This window comes from Lepisma saccharinum, chromosome 1 (genome assembly GCF_977018435.1).
Source record: "Lepisma saccharinum chromosome 1, izLepSacc3.1, whole genome shotgun sequence".
Lineage (NCBI taxonomy): Eukaryota > Metazoa > Arthropoda > Insecta > Zygentoma > Lepismatidae > Lepisma > Lepisma saccharinum.
The window spans coordinates 54578296-54594010 of record NC_139229.1 but is presented as its reverse complement, the minus strand read 5'-3'; the positions used below and the strand labels follow the sequence as shown (position 1 = coordinate 54594010).

The following is a 15715-nucleotide window of genomic DNA, read 5'->3' as shown; positions in this document are numbered from 1 at the left end:
ACAAACGGGCGTTTGTAGGATATTTCTCGTTTTATTTCTCAAACTTTCCACTTTTATTGCAGAAAGGTACCGGAGTCACAACTTTTTCATCTCCACTGTCTCTAGCAGCATACTGCAGGGGGGCGCATTGAGGGTTGCAAAATTAAGTTTTCTTTATGCTGAATATTTGAGCCAACAACGGCATATTTCTTTCTTACACTATCAATATTATACAATTTTTCTTGTTTTTCTCAGAATTGTGCAAAAGTGACTCAGGTCCCTTTCTGCAATAAGCCATTCATATATATATATATATATATATATATATATATATATATATATATATATATATATATATATATATATATATATATAGTTATTTAATATATGAAGATCCACAGTGGCTCATAAGAGATAAGAGGAGGCCGAGAGGCCTCTATTACGGATTTTTTTATTACTTATAATTCTTATGATTCCATAAAACGGTGCGTAATGCAACAAAACTGAAATATTATGTCTCACGATAATTTCCATCCCTGCCTGGTACTCGATCTTCGCATGCAGTTAGGCATGATGGTACTGAGGCATTTCTTTAATGATTACTATAAACATAACTGAAAACGCGCTACTTTTAAAAGGGTATGAAGTACACGTGCAACGTAATGAGAAAATCCATGTATCTGAAACTTTCTGATCGAAGTATTGCGAAGAAAGTTGCCCGTGTTCTCATTTACCATTTCATCATTTTATAAATCGTAGAATAATTTTAACAAAAACGTCGCATACTAAAGAAGAATTACATGAATGAAAGAGTTAGAAAGAAATAATAGATTTAGTTTATTTTACTTCACTTTTCTATCATTTTTGGCTAATCGCGAAGGCAGTCGATGAGATTGAGGCAATGTGGTATCTTTCATTTTGTAGACGCTACATTTTTAAAATTTTAACATATAAAACATTTCTGCTTCTAAAAAGGCGTAAAATGGTGCAAGGTGGGGCAAAAAAAGAAGACCGATTCTTTCACATTTTACTGATATTTGCAAATCTCAGGCTACTATTCAGAGATTGAGATTAAAAAATGAAACTCTCAGTAATTTTAGAGCATTCAAAGTGTTCCAACGAAGACCCTCAAATGTAGTGCATGGTTGGAGGGCCGAAGTGGTTCAAGTCACCATGCTACGCCAACAGCTTTAAAATTAGATATTTTGATCTATAATTATCATAGCAGCTAGGTATTTGATATTGCATTTGAATGAAATAAGTCTGAACTTTACAAGACTGAAGGCGTCAGGGAAGATCGTCCCCCTCTCACCCCCGAGAGGTCTAAAATATCGATCATACCTCGACCTTGCCACCTAAAACTAAACAATTACTACTCCCAACGTAAAAATAAATGACCTGCTAACTAGTGTTGCCCACGGGACGAGACGGGACAGGCTTTTAAAAATTCGAGACGAGACGAGATTGATCATGTGTCCCTTTGACAAACGAATATTTTCGAGACGAGACAGCATTTCACAGCATTTCCACGAGACGAGACAGGCCAAAGTCTCGTCTCGTGGGCAACACTACTGCTAACATAAGAATAAATGGTGTTACCTCTCTCTGAGGTCTAAAACTAAGTCATCAGTCCTGAACATGACGTTTAAAACAAACAGTAAACTTATAATAAAAACGTCCAAGGAATAAAAGATCATCCCTTCCCACGAGAGGAGGTGGTTCATACACTCCAAAGTTTGCAGCTTTAAAACCCGAAAGAGTAGATGGTATATCGAGACAATACTTGTCTGTCTCTAGTGTCGTCTTTTTCTGCCCTTTCACACAGAAAATATAAATTAGTATAAAAAGGTAAGGAGAGAAGTAAAACTTACCAGTCATTTGATTCTATATCAGGCAACCAAGTGCAGTGCAGTGATCTTCCGACGCGAATTGCAGTCGGTGTACTTTCTGCAAATGATTTACACGTACATGTACACAGTTATATCGCTTGGTGCGGAAAAAAATCCAAACTCATCGCTACAATTTTCAGAGTAAATGCCGAAACATCTGCAGTTGTTCTACTCTGAACAATAACTGTGTCGTCTGACCAAGTCTAAATTTGGAAAGGGATGGGGAGATCAGCCTAGACTTGAATTTCCAACTTGCAAGGTGCACCTTTTCTATGGTCGATGACATTTTTGACAGCAATGGGTCTTTAATGAAAGCTCGTGTTCGGAAAGTGCACCGGAATATTTAAAGTTAAGCTGTCCTCTGTCCCTCTACCCTAATGCATTGTTATATGCGAGCTTCAAAGCAAAACTGGAAACAGAAACAGGAAATTCCTACGGGGATACTTGATTTGCAGAGACCTGACTGCGATGTCACGTGCTTCTTGCTGTTAACGGAAACTTGAGTGCACGTGCACAAAACTAGTGCAAAAATATTTTTCCAAATATTCTTGAAAACCAAGATAAGTTGAAATAGATGTAGTCTCATTTTTAGGGAGTGACTGGGGGTGGGAAGGGAAGCAAAAATACAATCTTGCCCCTCCTCTATGGTTTCTTCACTTCAAGCAATAACGAAAGCATTTGTAGGTAGAGGCGGAACAATTAAAGGAGGAACGTTTGTTTCTTGGCCATTTAAATTTAATAAAAGTTTACTGTTTGTTTTAAACGTCATGTTCAGGGCTGATGGCTTAGTTTTAGACCTGAGAGAGAGGAAACACCATTTATTCTTATGTTCACGTGAGAGTTCTTTTACCCATGCATATAGCACCGTGCCATGAAGACACATTTACGAAATGTGGGGTAAGGCCCACACATTCTCGATCTCGGGCATTTTGGAGGTGATTTGATCAGCACCACGCTCCAGCCGCCTTTACCCCCCTCCCCCCAAGGCTGCTCCCAGGTACCCATTCATTTGAGGCTGGGTGGGCCCCGGAGCCGCTGGGAAAAGGCCGGATCATCCATCCCGGGAATTGAATCTGGCTCTCCGTGTGACAGTCAGACGCCCTACCGACTAGACCTCCGCGTCCTCTCGCATTCGTCTCGAATTGTTTTCCACCTTGAACTTTTAAGATAGAAGGCTAAAGCTTCATCTGCCTGCCCCCACCCCCTCCCCCTGTTCGGAGTCCTTGGATCCATGCAATGTAGTTGTAGATGGAAAAGAATAGATTTAAAACTAAGCTGTTCTCTGCCCCACCCCCTCTATTCCCATCGGGGTACGCTGTGTTTCAGAGGCGTTTCTAGGCTATCTGCGAAGCCCAGACGCCGTGAATAAAATACAGAAAAAAAAATATATCTATCAGAAAATGTGCATAAAATTGTTCATTTCAATAAGAAGATGAACCTGATTTCTTATGAATTGGAAACATTGCCCGCTTTCTTTGAATTCGCGAGACTGATGGCCCAGCGCCGGCGGGCAACTCCACTAGGGTTACGGGCAAGCTTGACAAGCACCCGATCAATGTTGCAAACCATTTTTTTCCAGCATGTAATTTCCCCAGGATCGGGGAATTGTGTAGCCAAACTGTTACAGGAGAGAGAACAGGGTTGCATATGGCGGGGGAAAAACCCTCTGAACTTCCTCCACAGTCTGGGTCAATGTTGCAAACCAATTTTTCCCAGGAATGGGAATTTTGAAGCCAAATTATCGCAGGCAAAGGGAAAGTGTGTCATATAGCAGGGACAAGAACATCATTGAACGCTTGCAGAGGAGTTGAAAAAAGAGGTCGTTCACCTTCAAACAACTAGAGATACAGTGGGGAGTAGAAAATTGTTGGCTGAGCGGGAATGGTTTATGAGTGCATCTAAAAATTACCGAAATGACAAGGACCAGTTGTAGTCCAGATCGCGTCGAGTGGTCTTGGTGCATGGAATTTATTTAGAGGCAGCGTGTGAATACAGTAGTGAGTGGATTGTATTTTTGTGAATTATATGTGCTGTGTTGTGTAGTGAACTGAAATGAGGGACATAATTAACAAGCTGTCTATTCGCCCAGTCAACACACTAACGTTGCCACAACGTTGTATGAATGTTGTATTTATGATGAATGTTGTATGTAGGGGAACAACGTTGTGATAACGTTGCATCAACGTTACAAAAAACATTCCACTGAATACGCTTTAGTTTGGATGATCACCACCATGAGCGCCACAAGCGTCAGATCGGAGTGTTTTGTTTAATCTGAATTTGTGTGTCCACTGACCACCAAACCTTATATTTCCTACAGCATACACTAGATGGCAGTGCGACTCAAATGAAAAACAAACATAACTTTTAGTAACACAAATAAGGATACTTTCGATTGTAATTAGTGAAAAAATGTGTTTTATTATCCTTCGAAAGATGTGTGAATATTGAAGTTGTAAGGAAGATCAGAAAATGAAATGTGTTGAATACAAGTGAAACTCCCATGATAAATATTTCTATTCCAGACTATATAATCAGGAGCTAAGTACTGCAAAAAGAAACTGATTACCAGGTGTAGTTAGAGATTGGTTAATTCATCAAAATCTCCAGACTAACAATTGCCTATTTTGGTGGAGCAGGAAAAGTTTTTATAATATGTAAAGAGAAACTGTGACATTACAAACATGAGTTTTTCCTGTTACGCATATGTATTATATACAAAAATGGCTTGGCAAGATTGCTAATAGCTTACCATGCGAAATAACCATATTTTAAATATGCATTGTTATATTCGTAAATTACACAGGCAGCAAGGTAATGTTGCAAAAACGTTGTGGCAACGTTAACCCCTGACATACCTAACGTTGCTACATAATGTTCAGTATATGTTGTGATAACGTTGTCAACCAACGTTGCAGCAACGTTGAAAAAAATGACCCTTAAACGTTGACACAGCGTTTTCATAACGTTGTATCAACATACATTCAACGTTGTAACAACGTTAGGTATGTTAGGGGCTAACGTTGCCACAACGTTGTGGCAACATTACCTTGTTGACTGGGCAGCTTATGAATGACGATAAGCTCCAAATCCACCCCAAATGAGTTAAAAAAAAAAACACCCCCACCAGAAAATTTTTGTCCATTTGAACACTATGATATGGTGTGATAGCCCAGGTTGTTAACCCAGTATATACCACAGCTGCGTTTATTGATTCACACCGACCGCACCTGTGCATACAAAACCTGGTAGATACATAAGGAAAACTCGAAACCGAAGCTGCAAATTCCTAGGGGGATAATTCCATCTTACGCTTGGTTTGCGGAGACGTGGCTGTGATTATTATCTGCCCGTAGATTTTTCTGTCACACTTCTTGCTGGTAGCTAAAACTTGAGTCTGCATTCATTTAACATGTGCAAAAATATTTTTCTATTTGTTTCAAAACGGAACATAAGTTTTTAGCACGTGATGGGGGGGGGGGGGGGGGGCAAAAGTTGATATTCTTTGTTGCAATTATATGAGATGTTTTTGGTAGATAGTTACTACCTAGAGTAATAGGAGTCGCATCCAGAAGGTAAGTTTTGACGTGGTTTTGATTAGGAATCAGGACCCCTCGATGATAGGTGGGGGTCAAGTCGCCCCCCCCCTGCACCTCCCGGTTCTGACGTCCCTGATTCCTAATCAAAACCACGTCAAAACTTACCTTCTGGATGCGACTCCTATTACTCCAGGTAGTAACTATCTACCAAAAACATCTCATATAATTGCAACAAAGAATATCAACTTATTGTAATAGATTCTACAAGAAAATACTTTAAAACATGACCCTCTTCCTAGAGTATTTAATATAAAATTTCTCCTGGAGCTACAATTAATACTCTATACATCAAACTGAAGCATAGTGTGTCCACAATAAATTAAAAACCTAATTTCTCTATTTGTAGAAAACTTATCATTCTTTTATATATAAAAGTGACCAAACGATTTTTTGAATTAGGAAGAAAGGTTTCCAAGTAATCTTAATAAGACAAAGTATGATAGATAGCACAGGACTTGTGAATTGAGATCTTGGGCTAATGTTGAGATCAGAATAACACCTGCCTGATGATGTGAATTTAAACCATTGTTGCTACTGATTTATCTATTAACTCTATATTTTAAAATTCACTTAAAAGTAAGAACAAAAAAAAACTTATTTTTCCAAAAAAAAAAAAAAAAATCTTGACTTTTCCATGATTTGCAGACTAGTAGGCACCCTGTTTATGCATGTCTTTATAGTTATTTCCAGTAATAGTTTCGACAAGTTAGAAAACATTACAAAAGTCGCAGATTCCTACACATTTTTATTATTATTTAGATGCAAACAACACTCAACACTGATTGTCTGTTTTAGTCATGTTGGTGGGGGAGGGAAAATCTTGTTCCTTTCCCTTAAACCACTAATTTCAAAAAATGACCTCACAAGATGTGCAATCATTGTTTAGACAAGTGGATACCAAATAGTGTATTGTGAAACAGGGATTCTTGTATGGTCAAATAGTTAACATTCACACCTTTCATGTGAACAGTCCTAGGTTTCATTCCTTATAGGAGCCCCCAAAATTTTGGTGTTGACCCAGCATCTTGACGACAATTGGGAAAAACTGCAGCAATGGGACTCAACATGCTGACCATGTATTATCCAATGAAAAACTGCTTGGCAGGCCCTGTTGCAGCATGTAGATTTGGAGTTTAGTATTACGAAACAATAATACGCTCTTGATTTCTATCTATCTATATGTTGTACCTTTGAGAGAAGCTTTTGACATAAATTGTCAATCTGACTCATATAAAATAAACTCATTCATATTCTTCCAACTTGTGACTCCGACTTAAGTACAAAATTTTCTGTTCATCAACAATAATTTCCATGACAAAATTATCGAGTTTCATATTCAATCATGGGTGATATACTACTGAGTAATACATATTGAAAAACAATTTTACTTGAATAGTGTTTCACTAACAGAAATTTTCTGACTAGTTCAGGTTTGCTTACTTTGAAGTAGTGAGTAATATCTATTTCTTCCCAGGCATACCACACTCATAGTAACACAGTACAAAATGTAAATTGCCGATACAGAAACTTTAAACAACTCGCTTGAAAAGTTCAAAAAAATTCCATTTGAGAAGTTAGCTTTGCAGAAAATTATAATTGTTTGGACATAAGCATTTTTTCCTTGTCTAGATACTTAATACATTATTATTATTATTATTTTGGCATGTATGTATGTAAGGAAAATATCAAGATCTCATCACAACCAGGCACAAAATTTAATACCTTTACATTTAATCCAACACGGATTCTTATACGTATTGGAATGAGGGGTGATAAAATGAAAAACTCTAAGCACATCCACCAACCAGGAATTCATTAAAGAATTTGAAATGTCTGATGAATGTGCAAATACTTACATTATTCTCAAGAAATGATGGATCCTTCAAATTTGCATGATGGAATGGCATGCTATGGAGTTTTAATGTCTACTTTGTCAACTTTTCTTTTATTTTTTTAATGGTAACATGTCTCTCTCTCTCTCTCTCTCTCTATGATAAATGGGGAAGTCATAACCTACTTCTTGAGTATTATTATTATTATAGGGGCCTACAGTACAGTTGAACATAATAGGCTAAATTGGCCACCTCACTTTATTGTGACTTAAAGACTCCATGACAATCAATATAGATTACTGAACGTAATTAATCAAAATGCCACTTTTAATTTATTAAAGGCATTATTCTGTGTCTGTGCTTGTGAGCAGCGGCAGCTGTCATTAGGATCTGATTACCATGTGCGAGACCTGGGTTCGATTACAGGCGGGGGAGAACCGGGATTTTTTTCCACCTGTTCAAGCAGCTCCGGTGCTCACCCAGTGGGTACCTGGAAGATACTCTGGACAGTAAAGGCAGCCAGGGGCATGGCGCTGATCACATCACCCCCACCTTCAGTCGTGATCAAGAAAGTGTGCTCCACACCTGCTATATGCCTTCATGACATGGTTTAAAGCACCGGGGAGCACTTTACTTCACTTTCCAATATGCCAGCTCATAATTGAAGATTTTCAATTATATAATAGCAATAATAAAACGACAAATGCACAGTAAAACTGTTCTCTGGTGGGCGAATGTGGAAAAAAAAAATCATTAATTTTATTCATCGAGAAATTGTAATTTACAAAAGATCTGCTGAGCTTGTTAGTTAGAGCTGTGTTTTACTATGCAACCATGATAAGCCCAATGAGCACTAATCATAAACTAGCTAACTATTATTCTATTGCTTACTACGGTATTAAAACTGTAGCACAACATCCCTTTGAGAGTCAGGGCCTGACAAGCTGATTTACACTGGGTGACATTTGGTAAGCATGTCCTGCACTGTTTTCTGGCTTTCATGACCATTGGATATTTGAACAAACTCATCAATTATGTTAGCTTATAATGTAATAAGCAATACATTAAGGTCAGTCAGTGTACAATTTCTTTTTGAATCTGCATTAGTTTATGAATAGTCCACATAAGACATGATTCCAACACAAATTGATGGACTCATCAATAATATTTACAATACACAAATTTTGTATTTTGTAGGTCATTTTTCATATTTGTAACTTTTAGGGTTTTCCGAGATATCGAATTCAAAATTGTTGAAAATGCATGAATCTTTTTGATACATTTTCCTTTTCCTTTCAAAATTTTCCGTTACAATTATACATCTGAGGCCATAAGCACATCTTTCATTTTGCCATGATTAGGGATAAACTACGAGAACACTTCGGCTTGATCCATGGCTGTTGTATCACAGGATTATCATTAATGGATAAAACAATAAAACAAAGATGAAATAATAGAATCTTTCATTTTCTCTAAAAAATGTTGTAGGTAAAATACAAATAACTGGAAATGTTTTAAAAACCCAAAATGAAAACTGCAACATCTGATGAATATTTATAATAAATTGACATTTTCTTACCAATGCAATACTTGTTGACCGATCGTATCTAAAATAATAAACTCTCTGACAATTCCTAGAAAACAAATCCTTCCTTACATCACACTTAACTTTCAGAATCAAATTTACAAGTAAAATATATATGTTCATTCCTTTCAGAAAAATAAAAGTATTTTCTATAATGTTGCATTAGTTACAAAAGTAAAAAGAAAAGAAAATGACATAATAGGAACAGAAAGCAAATGTTTTGTTGCAGTAAGTGCAATGAAGAGGCAAAATCTGGACTTTAGCCATCAGCATTCAATTATAAACTCTTACTTGGTCCCCAGGTGGTTCCGCAATCATTCTCCCTTCTGAATCATCGCCATGTTTTAGACCTTCTCCCAGTAGCTGTAGGAAAAATAATGAAACAAAAAATGTTAATAAATTACAATCCAGTTCATTCGCTCTCTCTATCGGTAGAGATAGCTTTTCACAGGAGAACCCTATTGGGACAAATACAATGTTTACATGTTAAAACAACATAATCCAATACAATAAAATAGAGAAATACAAGCTATGAAAAATTTACTTCTATACATGGTCTATGCTTTGTGCTGTAAGCAAGAGAAATTCACCAATAATGCTGACGAATTAAACACTATGTATATGTATCTCTAACAAACCAAAGATACTGATGCCTCTAGAGATTTATAGTTTACCTTTTTTCAATGAGGTGGGAAAAGACAAAACGAGACAATATCAATGTTAACATTGCTCATAAGTAGGAACCTGAAAAATTTATGTTTAAAAATATGAATAAAATCACAAACTTAATGATTAAAAATGGCAGACAAATAACCAAGCAATTTTGATTAAAATAATGAATTGATTCTGGTTTTAAGTCAACTATATGTACAGAAAGGTTAATCGGGACTGACCTACAGTCTAAAGTGGAATCCGAACCACCATGTGCCTCCACTGGGTATTGAAACTGGGACCCCTTGATTACAAGGTGACAACGCAACCACTGCACCATCAGGGAGGCATAAAATAAGTCTATAAATTAAAAATGAACATACATTTTTTCTATTTAAGCATATAAATAAAAATGCATGAAAAGGATACCAATCCAGCATCGCTAGGACCACCCCCTGCATGCACACGCCCACACACACAAACAAAATATTTTCACCTTCTTTTCGTTTCTCCACTTCAATTTTTGCTAGTGGTGGTGTAGTCCTCAATGTTGGGAAGGGAAGAATAAATAAAAATACATGGTCATTAGATTTTTGGCAATTTAAAAAGAAACTTGAACAAGATAATCAAGATTGGTAACAAACTACAGTGGAACATCATCAAACCATTTTAAGTAAATAAGTTCAAACTGCACATACCAAATTTGTCTGTTTTCTGTACAAAAAAGGAAAAATGTTAAACTGAATTAAAGCGGAGTATTTCTTTCATAAACTCGCCTTTGACATACATACTTTTTCTTTAGTTGCCTTTAGGTCTTCAAGCCAGAGGCATATTTGCTTTCTGGAAGGCTTCTGTCACATTCAATGTGAGAATCATCATGATGTGTATGCAGCTGTTCTCCCATAAAAGTCTTTTCAAAACAACCTTGTGCAACTTTTCTGTGAAATAAGCAATCTTGTTTTATTATTATTTCAGATATTTTTTTGGGGGGGGATTCATAATATCAATGTAAAAAATAAATCTCTCATGAAGGGCATGCGATACAGTCTTCACGGGACTCTTCCCAAACTCTTCCGTCCATGACAGTGTGCCAACTTAGCTCTCTTGGAGTCAGATTTGGCTCTTTTGTGCACTCGTTTGGCTGTGAACTGGGATGCCTTCCCCCGTGCCCCACTATGATGCCATCACTGGTTCAGGCCCAAATAGACCAACTTTTGTCAAAATTATACATTTTGCACGTGACGTGATATTGTCATATTATCTCCCCAGCTACTTCTTTATAGTGCCACGTTTGACATGAAATTGGAATAATATTGTTATCAGGGAATTCTTTATTTTAGATTTCATGCGACCATCGGTGGATTATTGAGATAGGTGATGCCACGGGATCTAGATGTTGAAAACTAAGAATGAATTGTCATCAAGTTAGAGTTAATGATAATAGCAGCGCCCTCACCCCTTTGACAACTCACATTACCCTAGGAGACACTTTATCCAGCCTTCGTAAATCTAGCTCCATGAAAGTCAGTTTTAACTCCATCTAGTTCTTTTATGTGCATCAGGTTTGGCAACACTGCCAAGAGGCAAGGAGAAAAACATCGATCATATGGGAGTATGATTTGATTCGTTCTCTTGGAAATAAAAAACTTCCAATGGAATAGAAAAATATATCAACGGGAAGAGGGCGGTTTGAAGATGCAATTCACCAGCGGAAAAGTCGAAACTTCCATTTGATTCCTCATAAGGAATACATGGGATTCCAAAAATTCTTATTAATCATATTTTTTAAACGTCGTATCCAGCTTAATAATCAACATTCCACTTGCAACATGGAGAGAAATTCATACTCTTGGATACAGACAGGTTTTTTTTTTCAGTAGCAGTGCCCATTCGGGCGATATTGAAATAAATGCAAAATTGGTGCATGAATGTTATCTCCTTTCCTGAAGGGAGTGTGTGTTCTCCTGAAACATCACAACGAAAAACTGTTATATGCTCGTAATAAGTGTAGACTACAAGAGAAATTTATTTTGGCATTCTCGCATATATTTTAGAGCTGAAATAGCCAAGTAAAGGACAAAAAAGAAGTTTTAACTTTTTCAAAAAAATTCTGTTTGTCAATTTTTCAGGCTCCTACTCAAAAGTAACAAAAGGTAAACAAGGGAAAATAATAGGCACCATAAGGAGAGAAATACAAACATGGAAATAAGTTTTTCATTATTTCTTATGCTCGCAGTATGCATAGAACCTACATGATTGACTGGACTGTTTTTATGCAGGTTCCAAACTATGTAACATCAGCTTTCACTGGGATCAAACTTCAGAACTGTTGATGCTAGATACGAAACACATGAAAATAGTAATTCAAAACAAACTAAAAAGGAAATATGCTTTAACTAGAGAAAAACTTTCAGGAAAACATATCTTAACAGTTGGGCTGAAAAGTTCGTAGGCTGACTCATAGATGGCGTTACTAGAATTAAATCCATGTGATTTTTACTTAGTACTAACCTTCAAAAGATACGTGTATAAATTTCACAGCTGCCGGATAATTAGTTCGTGAGATATAGCATTGTGAGTGAAGCAGCTTTTGTTATTGTGAAAAAATGGATAAATAAGAATTTCGTGTGTTAATAAAGCATTGCTTTTTGGCGAAAAATATATTGTTGAAGCCAAGGCTTGGCTTGATAAACATTATTCGGACTCTACACCAGGAAAATCAACCGTTGAGAAGTGGTTTGCTAAATTTAAGCGAGGCGAAATGAGCATCGAAGACAATGCACTCAGTGGACGCCCCAAAGAGGCTGTTACCGACGAAAACATCAAAAAAGTCCACAAAATAATTTTAAATGATCGTAAAGTGAAGTTGATCGAGATAGCTGAGATTATTACATAGCGTTGTTGGAGCGTTTAAAGGATGAAATCACGAAAAAACGGCCCCATTTGAAGAAGAAAAAAGTGCTGCTTCATCAAGACAATGCACCCTGTCACAAATCAATGAAAATGATGGCAAAATTATTTGAATTAGACTACGAATTGCTTCCCCATCTACCATATTCTCCAGATCTGGCCCCCAGTGACTTTTTCCTGTTTGCAGACCTTAAAAGAATGCTCGCTGGAAAGAAATTTAGCACTGATGAAGAGGTAATCGCCGAAACTGAGGCCTATTTTGAGGCTAAAGAGAAATCGTACTACAAAAATGGCATCGAAAAATTGTATGACCGCTATAATCGTTGTATCGCCCTCAAAGGCAACTATATTGAATAATAAAATCGAATTTTGTCAAAAAAATATTTTTTACTATGTTAGCCTACGAACTTTTCAGCCCAACTGTTATTTTCCATTGCTTTTCTGTCTCTTAACCCTACAGTGGTGCCTGAGAAGCACACAACAAGACAAATGAATTCAATTTTCCTTTTATTCCAATAGATGGCAGATAGATACAACTGTGTTACTCAAGTGTACTTTTCGTTGCAGTTGCCGGGAGTCAATTGTTCATAATTGTGGAGTTGGTCCATCAGCTATCAGTGGGCGGGAAGGCATTGTTCTCGTTGAAAGTCTTAAAACTCGTAATTTTATGGTACAAAATATGGTTGTATGCATTATACATTAGGTAAAACAAGCATATTTTATATACATCAAGAAAGAACTTAAAAATCATGATTTTCATGTTTCCATAATTATGTATCAATTAGTAATACATGTATTTGTTCAGGACCTCCCCGATGGCTGTGGCAACAATGTCACCTGGTAATCAAGTGGTCCCAGACTCTATACCCAGTGGAGGCACATAGTGGTTTGGATTCCACTTTAAACTGTAGGTCCAGTCCCAATTAGCCTTACTGTGAACGAAGTGGACTTAAAACACTAACGCTACAAAAGTTTTTATATGTTTTAATGTAATTAAATTTTCTGGTGCCTGACAGGCACAACCCATCCAGTCACATAACAATTTCACCTGTGTTCTGAAGGGTTAAGGGTGAGGCTTCCCCTATGGCACAGTTGTTGCAATGTAGTCTTGTAACCAAGAGGTCCCTGGTTCGATTCCCGGTGGACACACATAGTGGTTCGGATCCCACTTTAAACTGTGGGTCCAGTCCCGATTATCCTTACTGTGCATAAAGTGGACTTAAAACACCAATTCAATCAATTTATCAATCTTAAGTGTGACCCAAAAAATTCCTTGACATTTACAAACAAGTGCACAAACACTGTTCATTCTAAGAAATAAAGGCCATTAGTATCATCTTGACCCTTCCTTCTGCCAATTGTTGATTACAATTGATTTTCTTTGTAGGAAGTGGGCTAGCAACAAGAAACATTTAAATTGATTGCTTGATTTGGTGTTTTCGTCCATCTTAAGTCCACTTTATGCACAGAAAGGCTGGACCTACAGTTTAAAGTGGGATCCGAACCACTATGTGCCTCCACCGGGTATCGAACCCAGGACCCCTTGATTACAAGGTAACGACGCTACCACGGCGCCATTGGGGAGGCCAAAGAAAGAAAGAAAAACATTTCAAATCAGATGGTGAGACACCACAAACTCATCCATTAACTTGCCACTTTCGAAGTTTGCATTGGAGTGTTGTCATGATGCAGCATGAATTTGATGTGCAGGATGACACACATACAGGACATCAAACATTTTATCATGTGCTGAGTGTACAGGTGACCCAGTGGCCCAGCCCATTTGAAATCGGCTCCAAGTGTACTGGATCCTCAGCTAAGGGTGGCAGCAGATGGGTGCTTGTGCACCCCTTAATTTTTTTCCATGCCCCTATTTCAAAACCTATGATCAACTGAAAGCCATAACTTGCAGGATTATATTACGTTATGACTTGTTAAACCATGTCATCATAAGATGGAGTGTAGAATGTTAGGTGTTGAAATGAGACTATTATTGTATACAGCATGCAAGACATTGAGCTTAATCTGAAACTGAAGCCGCATTTACTTCCCTGTAGTGACGTCAAACTCTATAAAGATCAGCGACACTTGGGTTTCTTTCATTATTGTTAAGAATGGTCTCCTCTTTTGCTTATTCAGGTAGAATTTTGTGGATTTCAATAATTACCCACAGCTTAGCATGTGCAATTCTTTTTTGAGCAATGTTCAAAACAGCAAGATTGATCTATTTTCTTGTTTGTTTTTTACTTAATTATATTTTACACTTCAATCAATAAGATTGTAATTAGTATTTGTATGTTTGCATTTCATGGCCATTTTCTTGGTGCAAGATACAATATAGTAGGCCATTGGCCTGTCTTGAACAAGCCTTTCAAATTATTAACCATGTGATTGTTCCTTCTGAAAAAAAGAAAGAAAAAAAACAGCTCTGAGGAACTTCTGTTCGAGTCTCATCCTGGGCATTGGTTTACTTTGTGTGTGCCCCTTTATCAATGTCACCTAATCATCGGTTTCTTATGATTAGTCAAAAGTGGCAGGAAAACAATGCTACATCACGAAAATTAAGCACGTTATTATAATATTCTTAATTTTCATTGGCATATTTTCGTAGAAGCCTATCAAAAGTTGATTGGTACTTAATGCAGTGACTCAAGCATGCATGCATGCATATTCAAGTTTTCTTTATTTTCAACATTGCCACCCCCTAAATTTCATTCCATGCCCTCAGCACCCCTTGATGATTAATCCTGGCACCGCCGGTGTCCTCAGTTTTTTTTTGATACTTTTGGTCTCCAGTCAACTTTATGCACAGAGAGGCTAATCGCGACTTGATCTAGAGTTTAAAGTGGAATCTGAACCACTATGTGCTTCCAACAGGTATTGAACCCAGGACCCTTCGATTATAAGACGACGATGTTACTGCTATGCCATCAGGAAGGCCAATTTTCTCAAATGGCCATGATTTTCAAACTTCCAATTGTCATTCTAAACTGTAGATTCATTCCTGATTTGCCTAAGAGTAAAGTGCACTCAAAACAAACTTTTCTTATCTGGTAACATGAAACATGAACAACACAAGACTATGAAAATAAGGGGCAGGAAAGGGCTATCGGCATTTCAGAGATATCTCATCCCTTTCACCAGTATATGAAGGCAGAATATAAGGTAAAACTCACAACACTTAGTAAACTTACAAAGAGATGGCATGGCTTGGAAAATTTGAGTTTGGGATTGGACTTCGTGTAGTGGTAGGGTTCTCGATAGATATTG

At 37.2% G+C, this 15715-nt stretch overlaps 1 protein-coding gene across 1 annotated transcript in view; it reads right to left on the bottom strand.

Annotated features, from left to right (window-relative positions):
- Positions 1–8780: 8780 nt before the first annotated feature.
- The window catches only part of Prosalpha5 (proteasome alpha5 subunit), a 29506-nt gene continuing 22571 nt past the window's right edge, over positions 8781–15715 (bottom strand). Inside the window, exon 7 of the mRNA XM_083131906.1 lies at positions 8781–9247. Within this exon, the coding sequence (XP_082988032.1) occupies positions 9158–9247 (90 nt within the window). The 3' untranslated portion in view covers positions 8781–9157. The remainder of the gene's footprint in view (positions 9248–15715) is intronic.